Source organism: Orbicella faveolata, unplaced genomic scaffold, assembly GCF_042242905.1.
Source record: "Orbicella faveolata isolate gen_17 unplaced genomic scaffold, um_ofav_v1 contig_25, whole genome shotgun sequence".
Classification (NCBI taxonomy): Eukaryota; Metazoa; Cnidaria; class Anthozoa; order Scleractinia; family Merulinidae; genus Orbicella; species Orbicella faveolata.
The window spans coordinates 3,345,099-3,370,150 of NW_028301553.1; the positions used below are offsets into that span (position 1 = coordinate 3,345,099).

The 25,052-nt window shown below is 37.7% G+C and overlaps 1 protein-coding gene across 2 annotated transcripts in view; it reads left to right on the forward strand.

Moving 5' to 3' along the window:
* The first annotated feature begins 1,466 nt into the window (after nt 1–1,466).
* LOC110052798 (disks large homolog 1-like) overlaps nt 1,467–25,052 on the forward strand; it is a 28,722-nt gene continuing 5,136 nt past the window's right edge. The window contains exons 1-15 of one of the 2 annotated variants that reach the window (XM_089293227.1): nt 1,467–1,685; nt 1,800–1,931; nt 2,201–2,349; nt 6,101–6,184; nt 8,282–8,323; nt 13,419–13,475; nt 13,929–14,053; nt 15,091–15,193; nt 15,867–15,945; nt 16,624–16,760; nt 17,730–17,886; nt 18,595–18,745; nt 19,217–19,373; nt 20,913–21,015; nt 22,874–22,979. In XM_089293227.1, coding sequence (XP_089149353.1) covers nt 1,667–1,685; nt 1,800–1,931; nt 2,201–2,349; nt 6,101–6,184; nt 8,282–8,323; nt 13,419–13,475; nt 13,929–14,053; nt 15,091–15,193; nt 15,867–15,945; nt 16,624–16,760; nt 17,730–17,886; nt 18,595–18,745; nt 19,217–19,373; nt 20,913–21,015; nt 22,874–22,979 — 1,601 coding nt within the window. In that variant the 5' untranslated portion in view covers nt 1,467–1,666. Of the gene's footprint in view, nt 1,686–1,799; nt 1,932–2,200; nt 2,350–6,100; nt 6,185–7,945; nt 8,172–8,281; nt 8,324–13,418; nt 13,476–13,928; nt 14,054–15,090; nt 15,194–15,866; nt 15,946–16,623; nt 16,761–17,729; nt 17,887–18,594; nt 18,746–19,216; nt 19,374–20,912; nt 21,016–22,873; nt 22,980–25,052 lie in introns of those variants that run through there. The other variant, XM_089293226.1, reaches the window with a different exon arrangement.

Here is a 25,052-nt window from a genome sequence, read left to right on the forward strand (position 1 = left end):
CGGATACACTACAAGCTTTTAACAATAAAATTAGACGAATAGATCTTAGTACTGTGATTTAATTAATGAACGCTGCTCGAGCATGCTTTGTGAGAGCTGACACATTAATTTTTTAATTTGATAATTTTTTTAGAGTATTCTCAATGCTTTTTACATTGTGTTTTAACTTCTTATTATATTTGAAATTACCGTAGTTCTAATGAGTATATTTTTAGGTAATTCTTATCGTATATATTTTGAATTTCCAATTTTAATATACTGTTAGGAGCTAGATCCTCAACTGACACATAAATAAAGTATCTTCTTCTTCTTCTTCTTCTGAATCGGGCTTCGGTCGCGTGTACAATTAATTAATTCTAAAGGAAATGCTGTTTTTCCGAGAATTCACTTAGCGCGCTTTTGCGAGGATCAATATTTTGAAGGATTAGGCGTTACATCTCATTTAGCTAAAACGATTACCTTGAAGTCACGAACATAAAACATCATACGCTAATTTACATGTGATTTAAAAGAGCTTAAGCGATAGCCGAAAGCATTCTGCAAAAGCCTGACCAAGGATGGTTGCTTTTTTCAAGTTTGTTGCCTGCAGCTCCTTTTTCAGAATACAACCTTGTTTAAATTTGTTTTGTTTTTTTTACCTTTTAAAACTGTCATTTTGTATTTTCTTCAAGGTATTTCGTACATTAGGAAAATGACTTTAAGATATCGTGACACACGAGTGTCCGAGGAACTCTGGCCGAATGATAAATTTTGTTTTTGCGACTCACGGGCGCTTCTCACATTTCAATAAGAAAGACAAAACCCTTGCAGAGTATTCCTTATCTTGCATGAGTTCTGAATAAAATAAATGTCCGTTTTGGTTTACAACCAGCCAATAAAAAATCAATCTGGGAAAAAAAATGGTATCAGAGAATCAGAGTACATAAGCCATTTAAATGAAACTGACAAAAGTTCAATTGAGGCTTTAAACTACTGTAAAACTACTGCAAAATTGATGTTAAAACCTTTTAAAAAAATCCAAGCTTTCGCCGATCTGCGTCATCATCAGGGATAAGGACCGATAAGAAAAATATTTCGGGTAAGGGCTACATACAGATGTAAAGTAATGTATTCTAATAACTTATTTTACATCTGTACATAAGCCTTAACTACGCGGAATATTTCTCTTATCCCTGATGATATCCCTGATGATGCTGTAGATCGGCGAAAGCTTGGATTTTTTTAAAGGTTTTTTAAACCTTCTGACAAAAATTCAATTGAGGCCTTAAACTACTGTAAAACTACTGCAAAATTGATGTTTTAGTGAATTTTTGTCAGTTTCATTTAAAATGCTACTGTACAACATCGACATCATCGAACGATTGTAAGCCTTTAGTTCTATAACTTGCAGCCAATCAGCAGTGTCTATTTCAAGAGGCGAATTCATTCCTTTGTCTCACTCACGATTGGTTGATTACGGCACGTGACTTAGTCTGTGGCCGCTGGCACGCAAAAGGCGTTCATGTTGATTCTATCAAAGTGGAACGGTTTGCACTAAATTTGGCCTTCCTTCGGGACTAGTACAGGGGAATTTTCATCTGTGGGCCCGAAGACCGTTAAAAATAAGTTTTCGTTTTACTTTCTGTTTTTTTGATTCACGCAGTCGGACGGCAGAAAACGGCGAATCATGCCAGTTCGCAAGGAAGGTAGATCGACTGTGTTCGATTTCACGCAGAGTTTTGCAAGCTGCGGTGATCACTAAACCCATGTTATCGCTTCTGTGTGATGATTCTAATGAAATTCAAATATCATTCTTTCAGATGCAGGCAAGGCTCTTGAGCTGTTGGAGCGCTATTATGAAAAGTTAAACAAGCCACAAGATCGAGCGCTCCGCACTGCCATCGAAAGAGTAATTCGGATATTCCAAAGTCATCTATTCTTGGCCCTTCTAGGTGAGGGTCGGTCGATGTTTGCATTTTTGAGTGTTCTATTCAGTGGAGAGAACTATTTAGTGATATCTTCTCTAAAATAAAATTTCAAGGTTTAATCTTGGTTTGAATTTATGTTGCCTTGACAATCTAGAATTAGCAAATGATCGGCAAGATAAAGTCGATAAACGCTCATTGTGTAATATAATTTTGAAGTTTCGCGTTTGTGATATTTCTTCAGCCCCTCGCTGTTATGTTTTCAAACTGTACGATTTCTACTATCCAAACTTCAGATATACAAGAGTTCTACGAAACCACGTTGTTAGATGATACCAAAACACCCGAACAGAAGGCAGAAGAAACGGAGGAAGCCGTACAAAGATGGGCGAACAATTCGCCGCCAGTGGAATCTCCTCCACCGAGCTACTCGGACTTTGACAAGGCAAGTTCTGGCAATTTCACATACATTTTAGAACGTTTTTATGTAGGTCGTCACATTTTTAGTTGGCAGTTGTCAGGAAATCAGATAATGTGTGGTTGAAACTTCGAAATAGCTATTAATAACATTTGGAACTTGAAGACGTGGTTGTCAACTACATGAACAGGTACGAATGAAGTTAATAAACCGCGAGTATGCAGCCGTTAAAATAACTACATGGCCTTGCGTGTATTTGGGTCCGAAATATTGGTCATGTCATGGAGAATAGACAGTACACTGTCGTTTTAAAGATATTGTGAAATTTTCGGATCGCCGCTGTTGTTTATAAATCACAAATTACCCGCAATCAGTTCAGTTGAAGTTAGTTTTTATTACAACTCCAGTAAGGCTAATTTCAGAATTTTCGTAGCATTGCCAGATGGGATAATTAAGCTTTCTGTTGTCTCGGATGTACCAACAAAACAAAGCAAACTATTCTAATGAGTCCATTGCTACATTATAATTTCAAAATCTGTGATCTAGTCATTCTATCAAAATTTGGTTGTGAATATCCAGAAACCAGACATTCAAATTTAATGCAAGTTTTCCTGCTATACGATACAGTCGTTTGTTTAAAAGATAAATTTGAATTATTTCGATGTTTGCACCAACCTACCTGTAGATAAGCCTATTACTACAATGCTGTAAAAATCAATGTTTTTGTACATTTTAAATTTTTTCAGACCCGTCCAGGATAACAATTTAAAATTTTAAAATATACTTTCCAAATTTAAGATATTGGCAGCATTTTTTTTTTAATTTCATGTATTGATCTGGAATGGTGACATAAAGGTCATGCAGTATGCATATGATTTGTTTCTTTGCACTGGTTGTTGACAGAGTAACAGGAAGTTTGCAAATATGATACAGAAACAGTTCAAGACAACCCTTGTCATGCCCGAGCTGTTCTAGGATATCCATAATAAACTGGCTTTTTCGCAGCTAAGGCTTAGTTGTTCAAAAGGTGGATAACACTGTCCTCGCAATGCAAAGAAAACGAATTTTCTGGAATGTCCCATGGACAAACTGGAACGAGACTGACTTGACTGTTTATTAACTTAAAATTGATATAAAGGTGAACAAACCACCTTAATGGGTTTGTGAAGCTGAAGTTTCAAGCATTAGCCCTTTGTTAGAGCAAAGTGAAAAAGGGTTTATGTGCAAAATGTCACCTTCACAAACTTGCTACCACAGTGAATTTACCTTTATCAAGTTGAAGTCAATAAATGCTAAGGGCTTCTCTTTCCCACACACAAAGCTCAATGGTTGCTTTAGAAATGCCTGCAAATCATCTGAAGTCATTTGCCCTAAAAGATATTCTCTCTAGCACAATTTGGCAGTGAAATCTGGACTTAAAATATTAATTCAATCTGTTATCTTATGTCTGTAATTTGAATTTTCAGTCTTACATCACTCTCCCATCTTTCCTTTAGTCATTGGAGATAGCATCATCCATCAACTTTTCCGCCAGAGCACGCCATTGCAGGAATCCCACGTTTCAATCAGAGATGGCCCCCAGAAAAATGAAAAAAGGGTCAATTTAGCCCTTTCCTTTTACAAGACTGCAGGCTTAACACAGGCATAATATTTTAAAAGCCACCCTAGGGCTCGAAATTGTGGTCGATATGGTCGCCAACGCAACAAGCATTTCATCCTTGGCAACCAAAAATTCTGGTTTAGTCGCCATAATACGGCATAATGGCAACTACATTTCTCTGTGTTGACGATCAGTAACGGTTATTTTGTCACACATGTCTTTCTAGAAAATCCTATTGAAAGATCTTTGCTTCTAAAACATTCAACATAAGAAAAGAAGTCAATCTGTCCTTTTACTTTGCTGTTTTGATTCTCTCACACTGGAAAATTCCAAATGGGTGACCGTGTATGAAATCGCCCTATAATGCATTGCAAACCCTTGATCATTGACTATGTCATGTATGTCTAAGGATTGTTCTCTTGTAATGCACGGATCCTTCATACTAGTATCTGATTCAAAAGCAACTTTGTTGAGTAGAAATACTTCAAAAAGCACTTTCTATTAAATTTTATCATAGATCCTAATAAACTGCTTTATTGTTCTTGGTATCCTGATGCATTTTTCCCTTCTGTAGCTTTCAATTTATTGGCCCCTTTCCTAAAAAATTGGCCCCTAAAAAAGATCTTCAGGGGCCACTTTGGCCCTTAAGTAAAATTTTCTGGCTGAAACACTGATCCATCCTTTGTACAACAAGAGCCAGGTGTTTTCCTGTGCTGTATAGGTTTTCTTTGTTTGATCTCTCTTTGTAGTTTATGTACCTGTAGCGTCAAGCTTGCCATGTGTTGTGTTAAGCCTAGTTCACACCAGAGACAAGACGACATAAGGGCATAAACATGACAACTTACACCCGCTTTCAGTGTTACGTGCACAGGCGATATCTTTCAACATCTCTCAACATTCCATCTTCCGACATGCTATGTAAACAGCTGAAATACGGTTTACCTGTGAAACTAGCAATTTTTCCGGTTATTAGCGGAACAAATGACAAGTATATGATAATTAATGACCTCAAATGAATGAAGAAGATTGTGGACTCCCGATTTATGGAATAATTCAAATGAGTTTAGTGTGCTCGATCGGCTCTCAATAGTGACTTCCAGTAGAATTGGGCCGCTACCACTCAGTTAATATTCGAAAGATGTAATCATTCAAAGCAGTCGATTTATCACTCACAGAATGTTTTCTTGATGCTCCTAGCCTTAGTTTGATGTCAAATAAATCCATCTTTCATGACTAAAAGTCAAGGTCAACCGTAAAGAAGCAACTTGTGCTTACATTTTGATGTAGGCTAGATTACATAGCATGTCGAAAGATGGCGTGTCGAGAGATAGTTGCTATGCACGTAACACTGAAAGTGGGTGTAAGGTGGACGTTATGTCATTATGTTTGCAGTGTGAACAGCCTGACATAGTGACATAATAACAACATAACAGCAAGAATGTAATGACATAAAGGAAACCTGATATATTTGTTATGTCTTTTTGTCGATGTTCACATTACCAACATAAGCAATAGTTGTGGCATCCCATAATTTCAGATAATACCTGACTAAGGGGGCAAACTGTTTGAGTTATTGAAGAGTGATCTTTTTGACATGCGCAAGGAGTTGTTTTTGTCACCTAGGCAAGAAAATTTAAAACGTGAGAGGTATACTTAGCTTACCTCTCATGTTTTAGCTTTTCTCACCTATATAGGTGATGAAATAACCATACTGAGAAAGCTAAAAACAATAAAACAAAAGAATCAATAACAAGAGAATCATACATGAGAAAATAAAGCAAACCATAATCGTACAGCAGGGGCAGCTGTATTGTCAACTATTATTAGTTATACGCTTACAATGTGGAGTTCCAGAAAATATCCAAACTTCCCCCACGGAAGGGAGTTTCTCTAAGGCCGATCATCCTTCTGGAAATTCCAATTAAGCTTCATAAATTTCTGTATATTTTTTGGTCTTACATTTACTTCCCCTACCCACAGGGAATTCCAATCCCTTCTGTTGGGGGAGTATGGATATTTTCTGGAACTGCACAATGTTCATAATACTTGGTCGTTGATTTAAGACCCCGGTTGGTGCTTTGGTCAGAATTTGAACCCATGACATACCCCAGCCCTCAGTCAGGTGCGAAGCAAGTGATGTAACCTGTTTAATGTATGTTCTACCACTGATATTTGCAGGGACCTGTTAATGGAGAAACAGAACCACCCTCCATGGTAGCATCTTCAGCCATTGTTCAAAACGTTCAACAAGAAAGCTTTCAGGTGGGTGGTCTCATGTTAAGCAAAATTTTATAACAGAGGTTTCATTGCTGTTTTGCTGTGCGGCAAGGCAACTGGTTTTTGCAGGCACACAAGACTTTGTGAACTGAACTTCATTATAAGAAAAACTTTCCTCTTCATGTTAAAACCAGGCGGGCAAAATTGTCGGCACAGCCAGTCAATTCGCCCTTGTTATTTGTAGAAATTATACCCAAACTTAGTTGTTCTTTCTTGACACTTCAATACAGTTTAGTAAAGCTTGTTTGTAAACTATCTTGTCATTATCTCCATGAGATTACAGCAGGGGTTTCAATCAAAGCAGGCTTTTCTTCAAAGTTTACAATGAACTGGTTGCATTAGTGTGACATTTAATCTAAAATTAGCTGAGGAGGCATATGGCAATATGCAATTAACTTGCATATTGCATACAATATTGCAACACTTGCATATAGTTTTTTCATATTCTTGTCTCTAAACTAAAACGCAATTTAAAAAAAAGTCACAGCATTTTTTAGATTTTGTTTTTCTGTCGCCAATTCTATAGTTAGCTTAGAACGTGAGGAAGAAAACTTGTATGTTACACACAATATTGCAGTGCTTATTTTTATCATTATTAATGATCCATACCTGTTTATAATTATTATTTCTTACTTTCTTAGCAGCGAGCAACGACATTACAGGATTTGTGAAAATTATATTTTGAGGTGGCTTGATATAGGCATAGGGCTGTTGTGATACCTTGTTGTCTTTTTTAACATCGTAAGCAAAACAGAAATCAAGCCTTTCTTTGGCACAGCTCAATGTTTAAGAATTCAAAAACTTTGCTTCCATTAGACTTACTGTTATTTTTGTGGTAAAAAAAAACAGCAGTAATAAAAACAAAGCTTTCTTTACTCCAGACAGAAGATAAATTAAGGATTTTCTGGGTATTAAGATAAGTCTATCTTTCTGGTCGGCACCTTGGTATTGTCATTAGTTCTGTTAATTCCACATGCTATTGTCTTGTTTAATGTCTAGAAATCTTGTTTCTGTACTCAGGAATGTCTGTAAATTCAAACGTTCAAAGCTAATAATAGTCAGCTAAAGATCTTATCATAAGTTAAAAACGTACTTTTAGTTAATTTAATTTAGAGTTTTCTTTATTATCCATTTGAGCTAAAATTGCTTACTCTTCAAGTGGTAACATTACAACAAACTCCATAAAATTGAACTAACGACAGGCTTCATGATCAGTGTAAATCTTGATTCAAAATAATTTTGTTGATTTTCTTTGTTTGATTTCCCACAGTGATCAATATTTATCAACAAGTCTCTTTGTTCCCAATCTCTCTTACTGTGTGCATATGACTCTAAGAGATGATGTTTTCAAGTTGATGATTCTCCTTATTCTCATCACCTGCCTGCATGACAATAATTTAAGGGGAAATTACATTTTGATCATTCCTGGGTTACAGGTCAAGGACAACAGGAAAGGTGTTACCTAACAAAGCCATAAGGGCTTCCACATTGATAAACCTATTACTTTGTTCTACTAGACAGTATTGCTGTTCAATATGTGAAGGGTGTTACAGTAGTTTTTCTTTCCATCTAAGTTTTTCTATATAATATTATGTTATTGAAGTCAGTTCTAAAAATAAATTTATGTTAAAGAAGTATTTTGGTTTGCATGTCAAGTGTGAGTTTAATTTTATGTGTGCAGTGGAGCATGAGATTTCTATTCAGTGTTAAAGAAAGGGCCGTGGTTTTGATTGCATGATGTTTTGACATAAGCTGCTTATTAGTATGCATAGTTAGAGCTAATTATTGAAGCTCAAAGTCTCACATTACGGCAGGTTCCGCGTGTTCATCTTGTGAATTTGTGGCAAATTTGTTCTGATCATCAATCGGGAAATGTTGAATCGAAAACAGATCCTGACCCTCACTTTTTGAAAGTGTGGCTTTTAACACAAAAATGAAGAACTTATTGAGAGCATGTACAGGTTTCAGTGGGGTACGGATTCACTAGACTGTATCTTTTTCTCAACTCGTTATATTCTAAAGTTATTCAATGTACATGTTCTTTTAACTCTAACATGTTTGGGTTACTTTATCTCTAAACAGAGCAAGACAACAGCAGAAACTTCGCATGTTGATGGAGTTGTGGTGAGTATTAACATTAAGACAAAAATAAGCATTTTAGCAGTGTTTGAATGATGACATAATCACAGTCCTCTAAAAGCATTTGAATGTAAGCAGAATATACAGTTAGCAGATTTAAGAGTGTGACATTTACACAGAAACCCTTAGTAAGACTCAAATAATGTTGCTACAAAGTTCAAGCACTGTTTAATCATTTGCTATTGCTGTTAGCAAACGAATATGTGACGAAGAAGCAAGGGAGTGTTTGTGGTTGTTATCTATGCTAATTCAAACCACAGTTTTTCTTTGATTATTAGAAACCTAAAGAGACAATATGCATCAATGATTTTTGTGAACTTTAGATTCATGTATTAGGATAAATTGTTGTTTTGGATGAATATTTCTACCCAGGGCACATTATTAGTCTATTTGTCATTCACTGAAATAGTTCTCAGGAAATTACTGATTCTAGGGATCATTAATTAATCATATATGACTGTTGTTGTGGCCAACAGTTGAGTGTATCACATAGTTTCAGACTCCCTCTGTCCACAGATGTAGTGGAATAATTTTCAACGAAAATAGAAAGAAAGCTAACAGGGCTCAATGTTACATCTAACTGAAGGTTTTTTACCTAATGTCTTGACGAGAGGTCAAATTTAAGTCATCAAAGTGTTGTTTGAGTGATTTTCTTTCTTGTTCGGGTTTTCTCCTTGAAATGTGACATCTTTGAGTCAGCTGATACCAAACACATGCAAATTATATATTAGAGGAAGCATGAATTCTTGGTTGAATCTTTTTTGGCTTGACAATATATGTTAAAAATAATATGGTGTGGATGTGATGAAAGATCAGGGTCACTGGAAATAGTTACTGCTTGTTTTAGGTACTTATTTCTATTTTTTATATGTCTGCATGCCAGCTGATAAAGAATGATAAAGCAGGTCATAGTGCAAATTCCAGTGAAAGTTCAGATTTTTCTAGTTGTTTTCTGCAATGTGTGTCTACATGCACAAGCTGCTTCACAGTTTTTACCAGCAAGATTCAGGAAATGAGAAATTATTTCACACTCAAGAGTAGTCTGTGGCATTTTGCATAAGGTCGCTTTTTGTTATAATACTCCAATCAGAAATTCACTGGCCGTTGGAACTGAAAGTTCTTTTGTTTAATGGTTGGCAAATTAGCGTAGTTAAAAGATATTTATGTCAATGTTAGTGAACAGTAAACATTATTATTTTAGAGAACACCCTTGAAAGAAGTGTGTGAAAAAGCCATAATTCTATAACTCGGTAGCAACACAGCACTTGCATAAGCCCTTCACGCAATGACAACACAATCAAACAGAATTTACATTTTAATAATCAAAATAGTAATCAAGTGACTTTCCTTTCTTTCTCTCAAAGTGTTTGGTAAAAGAAATTGACAACATTTTCTCCATGACCCTTTTGAGTTATAGAAACACTCATGAAAGTCTGGGATTTCACTCATGAATGTTTTGCTAGAGCTTTTGAAACACTTGCCTATGATTCCTGTTCCCACAGTATTTTTCATTTTCTCAAACTTCCACTTGTTTTTCTCTAACTCAACAGGATTGTGGGATTTCTCATTCTCCCAAACTTCCACTTGTTTTTTCTCTAACTCAACAGGAACATGGAAAATGTTTTTATTTCTCAAATGCCATTTTATCTTTTACTTTGAATAGAAACACTTCTTCTGGTGAAATATGTCCTCGGAGTACTTTTCATAACTAGAGAATTTTAGAATAATGGAGAACTACAGTATTTTAGTACAGTACCTCTACAGTAGAAAGATGGGAGAAGACTTATATGGCTTTTATTTATTTGTTAAAGATATGAGGTCAGTCACCAAATTCTCCTCACTAAGACCCCTATAATAATTATAGAGGTCTGAGTGAGGAGAATTTGGTGATTGACCTCATATCTTTAACAAATAAATGAAAGCCGTATTTATCTTCTCCCATCTTTCTACTGTAGAGGTACTGTACTAAAATACTAGAATTTCATTACCGAGCTTAAAATTCACCATCTTTATTAACTTATCACTACTCACGATGAATTCGATAGCGTTGATCCTAGCAGTATGCAGGACACCTATCATATATGAACTCAGTTAAATGACCTTGCTCTCCATGAGTCCTCGTAGCTCAGTGGATAGAGTGCCCGCCCGGTGTTCAGGAGGTCATGGGTTCGATTCCTGTCGGGGACTCAGAATTTTTTATTGTCCCACGCTTGTGTCATGTTGATTAATTCACCTTCACATTTCATTACCGAGCTTAAAATTCACCATCTTTATTAACTTATCACTACTCACGATGAATTCGATAGCGTTGATCCTAGCAGTATGCAGGACACCTATCATATCTGAACTCAGTTAAATGACCTTGCTCTCCATGAGTCCTCGTAGCTCAGTGGATAGAGCGCCCGCCCGGTGTTCGGGAGGTCATGGGTTCGATTCCTGTCGGGGACTCAGAATTTTTCTTTGTCCCATGCTTGTGTCATGTTGATTAATTCACCTTCACATTTCATTACCGAGCTTAAAAATTCACCATCTTTATTAACTTATCACTACTCACGATGAATTCGATAGCGTTGATCCTAGCAGTATGCAGGACACCTATCATATGTGACCGTGAACGGGAAAACGTACCTTAACGCTTATCTGTTAGACGGGCAAAAGCGTTAAGCATCCGTTAGTCATCTGTTAGAAAGTTTCTTAAAAACGTTAGAGGCGTTAGCCCAACCGTTAGACGTTAGCATCAGGCCGTTAGAATGGAGAGTGCAACCGTTAGCAAGAGACATGTATCCGTTAGCCGTTAGCATCAGACCGTTAGACGGGTCAGCATAACCGTTAGTAAAAACTCTGTATCCGTTAGCAGGGCTAGAGAAGCCGTTAGGATCCATTAGAATAAACTAGCATCCGTTAAATGGGTCACGATTCCGTTAGAATGGCATGACATGCATTGAAGTAGAATGTGGTAGCCTAACATAGTGTGAAACGAGAGCAGCTCTTGGCTTCCATTTAGTTCAAAACAATCATGAGAGATAACTATCTTTCGACGAGAAGTTTGGCAATTATTATGTTTTGATGCTCTGATTGATAAATACAACTTGAATGAAATTCAATAAAGCCTTCATGCTATAATTGTTATACACGATCCAAAACAAAACATGTTTGCCGCTTCCACAAACAGCCGGACGACATGTAAAATCCTAACTATGATCGTCATTATATGAACTGTTTTATTTATTCGGCAAAGTCCGGTTGTTTCGAGAGCTTGTAATTTGTTACTGTAATTTGTGAACAAACGAAAGTTAAAAATACTTAACAAATGCCATAAATGGACGAAAGAAACACGGAGAAAACTCGACCAAAATGGCCATGCGATGGATAAAGATGTTCTACGAAGTAAACACTGATCACGTGTCAATTCACAAAGTGCGCGGGTTCAAAAATTTGCATAAAGTTGTTTACATATTCTAAGATGTGAGAAACGGCCATATTCCGGCAGAAAGTTTGATGAATATTTTGGTAGACTGTTGTCTGACTCTGAATCAGAAGAAACCAATTTTAAACTACATGTATGTGACAAAAACAACTTTATCGGATGGAACCAGCGCCAACAAAACGCCTGTCGCTTTGAGACTAGCTTCGTGACCTCAGAAGGTACCGCTTTTCGCATGCATGCTCTGTCAAGAAAGCCTAATCTCTTGCAAATCCACAGCTGGATAAAACAGTTACTTTTACAAAACTCTAGGCAAAGTCATTATGTAAAAATTAGTACAAGTGACAAATTCATTTGAGTAAAACAATAAAAAATGTTCATCCCGACTGGCGAGTTAAATTGTTTACACACGGGTCTAGCGACGTTAGGTTCGCGTCCCACATGATAATATAGGACTCGAATTCTGAGTTATTCTGTCTCGATAAGGAAGTGATAGTTTACATCACTGAGTTTTGTTTTCAATGCTCACCGTGGAAATAATTTTATTAATGTTTGTCTCGTCGACGACTGATGAAATCGGCACTTTGTGATTCGTTTTTTCTAAAACTCATGAGTGTAAGACTAATAATGGTTTGGCATGATTATGTGTTTCTAACATCGGACTGAAAGCTACGCTATTTGTTCGTTAGAAGTCCTTAGATGTAAACCGTTAGACAACCGTTAAACGTCCTAAGATGTAAACCGTTAGACAACCATTAAACCTCTTTAGATGTAGACCATTAGACAACCGTTAAACGGCTCCAGTCATCCGTTAGAACAAATTGCACAACCGTTAGAACGGTTTCTTCATCCGTTAGGCATACTTAGTTAGCCGTTAGAACGTTAGGAGAGAGCGTTAGAACGCTTTGATCATCCGTTAGGCACACTTAGGTAACCGTTAGACCGTTAGGACAAGACGTTAGAATGCTGTGAAGACCGTTAACTATCCGTTAGTTATCCGTCCGTTAGCGCCCGTTTAACGGATAAGCATTAAGGTACGTTTTCCCGTTCACGGTCACATATATGAACTCAGTTAAATGACCTTGCTCTCCATGAGTCCTCGTAGCTCAGTGGATAGAGCACCCACCCGGTGTTCGGGAGGTCATGGGTTCGATTCCTGTCGGGGACTCAGAATTTTTCTTTGTCCCACGCTCGTGTCATGTTGATTAATTCACCTTCACATTTCATTACCGAGCTTAAAATTCACCATCTTTATTAACTTATCAATACTAGAATTATTCTAGATTTGGAGAATTTGATTACAAATACATTAAGACAACCTCAAAAATTATCACTTCCTTCATTCACATTTTATAGTATCTTATAAACGTGTTTTATAAACTAAAAATATTGCAGATCCTTTACCAGGATTGATCATGATAATATTGGATATAGCGTTCTCTGGTAAAAAGTATTTAAAAATACAAGCTTTCAACAGCCAGTCTGCTGCCTTAGACGGATAAAAATTTTATCTCTGTTGAAGATGGATGAAACAAATTTTTATCCATTGAAGACAGTAGACCAGCTGTTGAAAGCTTATGTTTTTAAATACCTTTTACCAGAGAACGCTATATACTATATCATCTTGTTGAAAACTGTTTGTGCTTTCTGTCACAGGAAAATGGTTTTGTTGATTCTGGTGATTACCAATGTGAGGACATCACATTAGAACGGGTAAGTATTCAAACCTATCTTCATTAGAATGCTACTGAGTGGTTTAATAATTGAATGGCTTAGTGCAAGACTGACATAAGTGACTTTTTCGGGTGAAAAATGATTTTTTCGTTCAAAAGCGCCCAAATTTTTGCATGTGGTCTCCAACGTAATAGGAAAACATTGCCCTGTGTTTGTATTCCTTGTCTTTTTTTGCCTGATGTACAAAACAAAGTGGAAAGTTTACTTGCTCAAAGATGGGATCTGGAAATGAATTTCTTCAACTTGAAAATTACTAAAATTTTGAATGGTGGTGTGTGGTGTGGTGTGGTGTGGTGTGGTGTGTGGTGTGTGGTGTGTGGTGTGTGGTGTGGTGTGGTGTAGTGTAAAAGCAAAATATGCATCTGACAGCTTCAAACAGTGTACATGAATTTTGATTTCTTGGCTTACATATGCTCTTGTTTGTTCTGTCAGGGCACAACAGGCCTTGGTTTTAGTATTGGTGGTGGAAAAGATAACCCTCACATTGATAATGACTTTGGAATTTACATCACAAGGATTATCAAAGGAGGTGCCGCTGCAGAGGATGGCAGGCTGGTGTAAGTAAGCTGCTAAACCGCTAACATTTCAAAGAAATTTTTGTGTCAGTTGCTGATTAGAAGTGTATGTTTTCTTTAAGTCAGGGTAACAATGAACTTTGCATGCTGGAATACCATCATTGAACATTGCATGAGTTCGCTCTTCACGTTTATGAATCAGGTCACTAAGGCACTGACCACACTAATGCATTTTTGGATGAAAAGGCATACTTTTTGATGCGTTTTTGCCTATCATCCAAAATAAAATGACCAAAAACGCTGATGAAAACAGAGGCCTTTGAAAACTGTTTCTCAAACTCATTAATAATTCATAAGGTTTAAACAAAGGAAATCATGACCGTGACGGTGTTTGGATATCTGATCTTAATTAGCATAGATTTTAATGATTTTCTTTCTCCCTTTTCTCCTTAATTTAAGTTTTGATTGAGAAGATATATCAAACACTCAACACCGTGTTTGACCAAATTTCCAAACACCTCGAAATTTGTCAAAAATACTCCGCTACGTGTTGTATTTTCAATTCTCTTCTCGATGTTTGGAAATATGGTCGAACACTGTCTTTCGTGTTTGATATATTACTTCAAAAGTCAAGCTTGTTGAAAACACATTGTTTTAAAAGTGCTCCGTTTCTTGTGTGGGTAGGTTAAAACAGAGGCTCTTGAAAATGGTGTTGAAAAGGTGTTATAAACAAACTAAAAATGCTAGTGTGGGTGAAAATATTTTGTTTCATTTTTGTTGAGATGGAAAACAGGTTTTTGAAAATGCAGTGTAGTCAGGGCCTAAGCCATGGGTGATAGATTTTTTTTTCTCTTCTGTGTTTTTGTTGACTGATTGTCCAAAGGCAAATGAAAGAAAAACAAACCACTGGCAGTAAATGACTTTAATTAAGCATTGTGGCTAGCCTTTGACCAGATCTGGAGAATGTTATAGAATCTAGCCTATGGCACCAAGGGTATAAAATTATTTCGTTGGTAGACAGCAGTTCAAAGGTTTTAAAGTGTTGACCAGGATTAATATATTTTGTGGATTATTTGCAGTGTTGGAGACTGTATTGTGGCTGTGAATGGTGTATCAACAGTGAATGTGTCTCATCAGCAGGCAGTGGAAGCATTGAAGGCTGCTGGTGGTGTTGTCACTTTGGTGATTATTTAATTTCTTTTCCAATCTAGTTTAATTAACGGGGCAGGTCACACTGTTTTGTTACAGTAGATGTTTGACGGTCTCTCAGCTTGAACTATAAAGCCCTACCCGAACAGACTCGCAAGTAGCGGCAAGTGGAACTTGCATAGAGACTTGGGTGGTCAAGGCTATGGGCTTAGTATTTCATTGAATGTCACTCAACTTGCATTAACTTGGGGTGATGGCTAAACGATGAAAAACTTGTGTCAACTTGCATGCAAATTTGAACTCAACCAATGTGAGTGCAAGTCACTGCAAGTCATCGCAAGTGCACGCAAGGCGGAGCCTTGCAAACAGACTCACAAGTAGACCCAAGTTTTCTTCTTATTGCTCTGGCAATGGATCAGCAAAAACCACAGTGTCACTTGATGCATATTGAGTTTTGTTTCTGAATGAAAGAGATGTTTTAAATAAATGACACCATGTGATGTACATTTTTGTGGCAAACATTTTTGCAGAAACTTTTTTTGGGGAAGACTTATTTTTGCAGTTTGGGAAAAAAAAACGTAAAAATTAGAACCCTCAAAAGTTTTGTGTTGCACAGTATGCAACTACTCAAGCAGAGACCATGAACTGCATTGTAATGTGGAAAATGTGAAATCATGTGTCCTTGTCTGTTTGTTTCTACCACTAGACATTAAAGAGAGAGAAAGCTAAACCAGTTACTGGAAAACAGCAGACAGAAGAAATAGTATTAACTAAAGGAACCAAGGGTATGACAATGCGATTTTTGGACATTCTTACTGAACCACATGATGTTTAACAATCACAGACTGTACTATTTGCATAAGCAGAATGACTGATGCTCAAACTTCACAAAACTTGCTGACAATTTACACAGAAAATGTCAAATAAATTATCAAGCATTAAGTTTAGTATTATTTTAGCTCAAGGGATGTATTCTGGACTCAGATGTACTTGTTCTCTACTTGTATTTGATCTGAAATATAAACGATGGAATCGCATCGGCTAACATTGTACTGTAGCTTGCACATGTACTGACCCGTGAAACATTCCCTTTCACAGCTGCAGTTAAGTCAGTCATTTTACCTTTTGCAATAGTCTTATTTTTAGAGGACCACCTGAAAACCACCTCTAGGTGATTGGAGTCCTCCACTTAAAATATAAATTTTATTATCATCATCATCATCATCATCATCATCATCATCATCATCATCATCATCATTGTTATTGAGTGTTATTGTTATTATTATTGAAAGAACTGATGTTAAAATTTTTTTCAATGTTTTGAAGTCTTAAGTGATGAGAAATTGGTGATTATTATCTTTTGAAGATTGCATTTTTTGTTTGATTATATTTGAGTTGAACCAGAGGTGGGCATCCATTAGCATCTTTGTTTATTGAGGCCTGCTTTGTTCTTTTCTGTATAGGTCTTGGTTTCAGTATTGCAGGGGGAAAGGGAAATCAGCATGTGCCCGATGATGACGGCATTTACATTACCAAGATAATTGATGGTGGCGCAGCTCAAATGGATGGCAGACTGCAAGTTGGAGACAAGATTGTCAGGGTGAGTAGGGTGGCTGCTCCTGTTCCTGCATTCTCATCCCCAGATAGGTAAAGTCTGCATATGAACCAAGTGGCCCATTAGGCTGGAGCATATCTGGGTTTCTGTAACATGAAGCGACTAGGAGTATTTCTAGTCCCCCCTGAATGGATGCCAGTCCATCGCAAAGTTACTCCCAGCATTAAATTTACGGGTACCCATTTGTACACCTGGGTGGAGAAAGGCGTCATGAGAGTTAAGTGTCTTGCCCAAGGACACAACGCAATGTCTCCAGCCAGGGCTTTGACATGGACCACTCAATCCAGAGTCAAGCGCACTAACCGTGAGGCCATGGTGCCTCCACTTACTCCACCTCATCCCCAGATACGGCAGTCATTTTAGTCAGCAACATGATTGGCAACCTTTGGCTGGTATGCACAGTGGGCTCATTTTCGATTGTCAGCCAATCGGATTTGAGAAATAAGAAGTCAGTGAATCGCAGACTTTCCACTGGCCCCAGGCCCGAGTCTCTTGGAACAAGAATTTAATTGTTAGTGTGCTAGCAGTTTCTGCAGTCATTTTCGTCTTGAACAATGTTAGACTTCCAAGCTCTATGGGTTCTGGTTCTGTGATTTGCTAAAACCACCAGTTTACTAGACGAAGAAGTGCAGTATTTGGTTTCTGCAGTGGAAAGTGAGGTGCGCTAACTCTTAGTGTGCTAAACTCTGGATTCAGCACTCCAAGCTGAGCCCTAGCCGGGGACATTGTGTTGTGTTCTTGGGCAAGGCACACAGTGTCTCTCTCCACTCAGGTGTATAAGTTGGCCAATTGTTGGTGCACACTTGCAAACCGTTGTTTATAAAATTGCTCTAAGTAACCTCATGCTTCTTGAACTGGGGTGATGCGCTGGTAGTAACAAGCCCTCTGTCTGTTTCTCCTTCTATCCTTGGGATTGGAAATGACTTAACATTTAGTCTCTTCTCCTCCGTGCAGGTTAATGACACGTCGCTGGAGGATGTTACACATGAAGATGCTGTTGCCACTCTGAAGAAGACACAGAATAAAGTTGTGATCGTTGTAGCCAGAGTGGGTATGATGAATGCTGAATCAGTGACACCTCCCCCACAATATCAAGAGGTTGTCAATTCTAGTAAGTGGTTCACCAATGTACCGTCAAACCTCTGCGAGGTAGCCACACACAATCTGTAGCCACACACAAACACTACATTTTCAACGAGCGATAGCGTAGCTAGAGGGAGTTATAGCAGTTAGTTTGGGAAGAAATAATTCACTCGCCCAGTCCATCCATCCATCCATCCGTGCATCTGTCAGTCAGTCAGTGAATGGGTCTGCTTAGGAAGGTTCACATTATTATCAAATGATCAGAAGACCTTCATGTTGCGTTGAAATGTAGTTTACAGTCATTTCTATAAGAAGGACACTTCATTAAAATGACATACAGTGTTTTGGATCCTTGTGTTCAAGAAAATACCATGCATTTTCTCTAACATTCAACCATTAACTACAGACATCTTATTCATACAGATGCTCAATCTTCCAGAAAAACAACATCGACATAAGCTGATGAAACACTTGAGTGAGTACAAGAGAACTGTCACAGCTCTTTGGCTTAACAATGAGCTTCCAATGTTTATTTTGCACATGCTCGGTTGTTACATCAGCCTCCGTGATTCTTCTTTCCAGTAAAATAAGGCAAGAAATCACAAATTTGACATCATGGCACCTCATGCAAAACTTTTAACCATCCGACTAGACTGAGTTTTGCATAAGCAGCTTTAATTTTAAAAAAATGCAAGCAAGGATTGCACTGAAGTGGCTTATGTTCATTTCATGACAGGTCCACCTCCCCCACCATCTCCTCCCAGGGACGAGAAACCAACACAGCCCTCACCACCCGTGCAAGAAGAATTCACACCAAGTGAACAAACAAATAGTTTGCCGAGAAAACCACAAGCGCCTGCAGTGCCAGAGGATGATGGTTTTACCAGGTGAGAACACAAGCAGTCTGCCAGTCAAAATCTAAGACCCCTTTCACATTACGCCGGAGGAATTTGAAAACAGAAATTTCACCCTGAAAACGCATCAAATGTTTTCTGTCCACACTACACCTGAGGAATTTAAAAACGCAACAATCACCGGTCATTTTGGATTTGTGTTCGAGAGGAAAACTCAGTCAGGTAAATCACCTCATTATCTTGAGGCCGTTTTCAAAATGCTTGCTGTCCACACGAAAACGAAAAGGCGACGTTTTCACATTCTTCCGGTTTGAAGAGCGTTTTCGAAAAGTTCCGTTTCCGTGACGGATAAGTGTGGACGGTAGGCCTAACCGTAGAAATAAAGCTGCGTTTTCAAATTTCTCAGGCGTACTGTGGACGCTGCCTCACTCACTCGAGTAACATTCTGTAACTTAAAAATCTAAAATTTCTTGTTGTGATGGATTTGTCTTTATTTCTCTACAGGGAACCTAGGAAGGTGGTCTTGAACAAGGGACCCACAGGCCTCGGGTTCAACATTGTTGGAGGCGAAGACGGTGAAGGGATTTTTATCTCTTTCATTTTGGCTGGAGGCGTGGCTGATTTGAGCGGAGAACTTAGAAGAGGAGATCAGATTCTATCGGTGAGATCAATGTTGACCATGTTTTCCGTTACGTTACCAATATGCAGCCAACCACAATTATGGTAGGATGTACTGCATTGGTCGCTTTTTGTATTTGGTTAAAAAAATCTTCTGCATAATAATTCAGCACCACGCTTTTTAGGAATACTCCTGTTAAGTTTCTTAGTCAAGTGCATATAAGCGCGTTTTTAAGACGTAAAATAAACGACTTATTCGATGTCAGAGGCTGGAACTGAACTGAAACGTTGCTCTGTACCTCAAGATGGCGCTGTAATAGCATTGAAACTGAGTGTCATAAAACCAAAACCAAACCAAACCGATTACTTTCCAATTAGGCTACCCACCCAATCTCAAAAAGTAGTTAAACCGAAACCAAAACCAAAGAAATTGCCTGATTACTTTCGACACTCAATTCAAAACCGCTCTGGCGAAAGTATTTCGTTTGTTGAACTGTTGAACGCGTGCAGAGTGCTCTGACCAATCGAAGAAAAGATCATGTCTTGTCCACCATGACCAATCAGATGCAAAGCGTAGTTTGATCTTTTCCCGCCTTTCTGCTGAGTACACGCCTTTTTCTGCGGCTGTGATTACTTTGATCCAATCAGGGCAAAGGTGATGTTGTCTCAGCCAATCAGGTGAAAAGCTATAACCAATCCTTCCCTGGGCTTTTTCTCATTTGTTCACTTCTAGCAGTATTTATGTTTGTGATTATACCGGTTTTTTCGTCTCCTTTTTTTTCTTTTTTTTTTTTTTTGCTTCATTCGCTCTCAATATTCGTTTGATTTTCGCCAGGAAGACTTCTGTCCGTTTTTTGGTAACGTGGGTGGGAAATGCTTTTCTCTTTGTTAGCATGGGTGATATCTTCCTTTACGACCAACTTGTTTAATAAATGTAAACGACGAGCAAATATTGCTGTACTGAACAAACATTTTATAAAAGATGAAACAGCAATATACACTAATAACATTGGTAATACACCAAGTATTGTTTCTTTTATTCTTCACATCTTTTCTTCGTGAAAGGCCGGTTTTTCAACGTTTCAATCTTAAAACCATTTTGCTACAAATTGCACTCCTCTCCAAAACTTCTCATTAATTGGACATCTGAGAAAATCACAGCGCTTATGTGGATGCGATTTTTAAGTGCAAAGAAAAGGATATTGTGTCGTTTATTTAGTTTTTTCCTTATCTGCGCATCCTATCCTCATTAAAATTCAGTACAAGGACTAATATTTTCACGATTTCCAATTAAAATTTAAATCTGGACGCACTTAAATCATTCTGTCTAATTGCTGGCGTGAAAGAGGTGCTACCTTGCTGACGACTTGGGTGATGAATTATAAATAGCGAAACCAGATATATCAACAATAAATCTTAATTTTGCAAATAGCAGCTCTGAAAGATGACTCATTCGAGTTCAATTTGGAAATTCGACGGAGGTGAATTGAACTTTAGTTTGAGCATTTTAACATTCTGAGAATAGGATTAAATTCCTAAACTAGAGAAAAACGGCTTTTTATTCATGTTTTTTTTCCTTCAGGTGAATGATGCGGATTTGGAAAACGCGACACACGAGAAAGCAGCAGCTGCCTTGAAAGGCGCCGGTAACACGGTGGCGATTTTAGCGCAGTATAAACCAGAAGGTAAGAGAAGCCTTGTGATGTTTCAGTTTTATAACGTGTTCTAGATTTTATCAGGGTTTTTAATTTACCCGTCGTCTGAATTAAAGATAAATTGAATTCTAGAGTCTCTAAAAAGACGACGCCACCGCTTCGCCGACTGAGAGGTTTTTTAAATTTATACGGGTAAGATGGTTTGTAAAAATGAATTTTATTAATGCAAGAATTAAATAGATTTTTTTTCTCTCTTAGATTATTAGATGTACCTTCTTGACAAGTTTTCACGTCTCTCGGGAATATAGATACGCAGTTTTCAATCGTGATATTGCTCGGCTTTTTGCTTTCTTTCTTCCATCTTCGCCTTCGCATGAACATGACTCCAGAATACAACAGTGATCGAAACTCGACAGAAGTCGGAAATCTTATTTCATGCTTTAGCCGTCGATTCAACTGGTACTATACCATTTGGATATATTTGATTTGTTTCAAGTCGACTTCCTGCAAAAATGTTTATAAATATCGCACATGGTGTCCGTAATTTAGCCCGTGAAGGTGTTGGCGGATGTTATTCGCGAATGGTTTATTTTATTTTTGTGAGATTGGTTTATTTTTAGAGGGATTTATATAATTATTTCATTTATGTTTGTGCGATGTTTTTACACGAAGCGAAAACCTATATTGTAAGAGTTTACGTCTAGTTAGCGTTTGTTTCCCAAATTATTGGATTGGTTTTCAGTAGTTTACTTCTTAAAGCGAAACACGAATTTCATTTACGAGGGGAAAAAGGTATCGTTGCAAATATAAATAAATTATTTCGCTTGCTTCCAGAATTGATTAGGCGGTGTTGATTTATTTTATCCCAGGCGTCAAAAATCGACCAGACGTTTAAAAAAGATAAAAATATTCTTGATGTCTCGACGTTGTGGTAAATTTTGGTACTTGCATATTTGAATATTTTATGCTTTTCTACGACCCTTACCAACTTTTCTCATTTCCGATTCGACAGACTGGTGAAATATCTTAATTGCCGAAATAATGTCACTCTAATTCTCACTGGAATAATTCTCTGAAGTGTATATAATTTAAATGTTGAATATTTGGAATGCTATTAGTAGCGTGCATATAAAAGGAAAGTAATTAATCAAGTTGGCGTTTTTTGAGGACGCAAATTTTTCATTTTGCGGAAGATTCGAATATGTTTTTTCCGGTCATGTCGTGGCAACGCGAAAAAAAGAGGCGCCATTGTAAATAGTGGATTTATTTACACAGTGGATATTTATGATCAATGTGTTTTGTTTTGATTCCGTTGGAGCATTTTGCGGTCTGCTGAGAATTGACACACAATAGCGCACAGGATACCCAGGAACAATGCGGCTTGACGCTCCATTAAATATGAATACAAGAAAGCGATTCGATTTTCGCTTAAGCTGAAGATGGCTGGTTACACTCGTCTGTCATCGCGGAAACTCCAAGTGGATAACTAGTGAAAGTCGTGAAATCAAAAGTGGAATCGCCGCCATTCAATGGAGTTGGACAGCTCCTACGCGACATAACAATATTGGATTGTAAATTAGCCGACGGGTTGAAAGTTCGACGCGTTGATTACGAAACGAATATTGCGTTACATTTGGTAATCTGCTTGTCCGTTTATCGTCGTAAATCTGATTTTAGAGTCTTAGTGGGTATTCCAGGCGATTGTTAATTGATGTACCAGTCTACATTATGTGTAAATGTACGTAAAGAGCGAGTATTCTAAACAATTTGCATATCGTAGCGAGTTCATCGCTCTTGTAGAGTTATTTTGTCTGCCGATGTGAGCGCGTGGTTGCCATCTCTTCGCGTAGTTATCATAATCGCTTGTTTTTCTGTCTTTTTCTTACAGAATACAACCAGTTTGAAGCGAAAATTCACGATATTCGTGAAAAGATGATGAACAGTGGCAGTCCGGGAACTCTTCGTACTTCTGTTAAGCGACAGCTTTATGTTAGGTAAGTAACAAGCGTAAATATTTGAACTCCTCGTTGGTGAATAGCACGCCTCGCTGAAATCATCATTCTGATTTCTGTCTCTCGCCTCGTGGTGTTCATTTCACTCGACGTATTCCCCCGAGATACCCTGATGTTTCTGCTTTCGAGAAGAGTGCGTGGGAATTTTTAGGAACGCCAGGCGATTCATAAGCGAGTGGTTTTGCTGAGTTTGAATTACAAATCACTATATGAAACATGTCGCATGAAACCACGCGCATGATGTGACGGTCATGAGAAGTCACTGGCATTCCTGAAATATTCGCCATTTTCTCCTGAAATCGATCCAAGCGATATTAATGTTGTTATGTTTTACACCTATTTTTGGGAACTAAAATGTCCTAAGAGTTTCGCCGGAAGATTATTCAGTTTAATCTTGGTTAAAATGAACCTCTCTTGAGAGTTAAGTGTACAAAGCATTTGCTGCTACAGCGGGTTTGTGGAAAGGTGTGTTTGCGATTTGTACATTCTTGGCGTGACTTTTCCCCAAAACTTCCCTCCTGTTGCGTTATTTACTTAGCATTCGAAAGGCGTGATGTTTTTAATATCCCCCCTGCTATGTTTTAATCAGAACATGTGTCAAATACACTTGAAAATTACTAGAAGCCCGCTTGGATCAAGCAAAGAATTATCGTCCAGATTCCATCGGTAACAAGTTATTTGCGTTTCTGCCGAATGTACTTCCTTCTCGTCGGTTATTTCCGGACATTAGTGTCTTTGTAATTTACCTGGGAACAAATTTACCTATGTAAGCTGTGATATAAATTGATAAGATTACAATTCCTTTCTTGTTTTTATGACTTTGATATATGCAGGATCGGTTCGGGAATTTTGCTCAGGTCTGAAATACTCTATTAGAATATTGTTTTTCCGGCCGAGGCTGAACATTCTTATTTTTCTGCAGATTTCAGGCCGAAAATGTCCTAAATTTGTGAAAATTCCTAGATTATAGTGTATGACGTTTCGGTTTTCGAATGTATTTGGTGTATGGATGGTGTTAAAGTAATTTTGGAGCCAGCCTTCAGGCATTTAAGTCTGACATGAAGCACATAACTTCTTGCAGAAATGTTATTAGCATTGAACATACGGCTAGTGCTGTTTTTTTTTTTTATGTGTGTGTGTGTTTTGGCTGGTTTTGCCGTTTAGAGAAAGGAATAACTTTATAGCGTTTAGATAAAAAAAACATATAATTGTATTGTATATACAAACTTTCAACACCCAAAATTATATTCTTTTCGAAATCCCAGCCTCGGGTTTATTCTTAAGATATTCTTAGAATTTCGCAAACTTCAGCCACGATATTCTTATAAAATATATACCTATGAAAAAGAGAGTGTCGTTGATACTAATTTATCCGCAATAGCAGTTCTATTTTAAGTATTCCGTGTATAGAATTTCAAGCGATTTGGTAAACTAAGTCTTAAAATTTACTAGTGAAAATCTGGCAGTGTTTAATACAAGAAGTGTTATCCCATCTTGTTTTCGGCTGCTAGCAGTCTTAGATTGATGGGAAATAAAACTCTTCTAGCACCTTAAAAACTCTTCGCCGATCACTGACAATTGAACAGTTTATGTTGACCTTTTTGAATTAGTCGGTGTTAGAGAAGATGAAACAAAAGACAATTTCTTGACCAGGATTTCCTCAAAATGTATATCGCTGAACAGGGTTGAGAGTCCAACAACAATTTAACACAAGGTAGTGTCTCTTGAGGGTTTTTTAGTTCGCCACATGCTGGGAAAGTAATATTAGGTTATTGTTGTCTGGTTTGAATGAAACCCTTCACGTTTGTTGTGGTTTTATGGCTCCGTACCCTCGCAGACGCATTCCCTGAACGTGGAAAACCCGTGTGTGGGCGGAGAACAGATGTTAGACATGTTATGGTGTGATAAACTTTCTTTTTTTAAGAAAAGTCATATGACGTGTCGCCTGTGCTCTATATCCCCGGTTTGCGGGTCATCCGGCCGCCTTGTTGAATATCCTCTTCCGTGAGTGGATTGCCACATTTGAAAATGGTGTTTTCACAGCCTCGTTTTCAA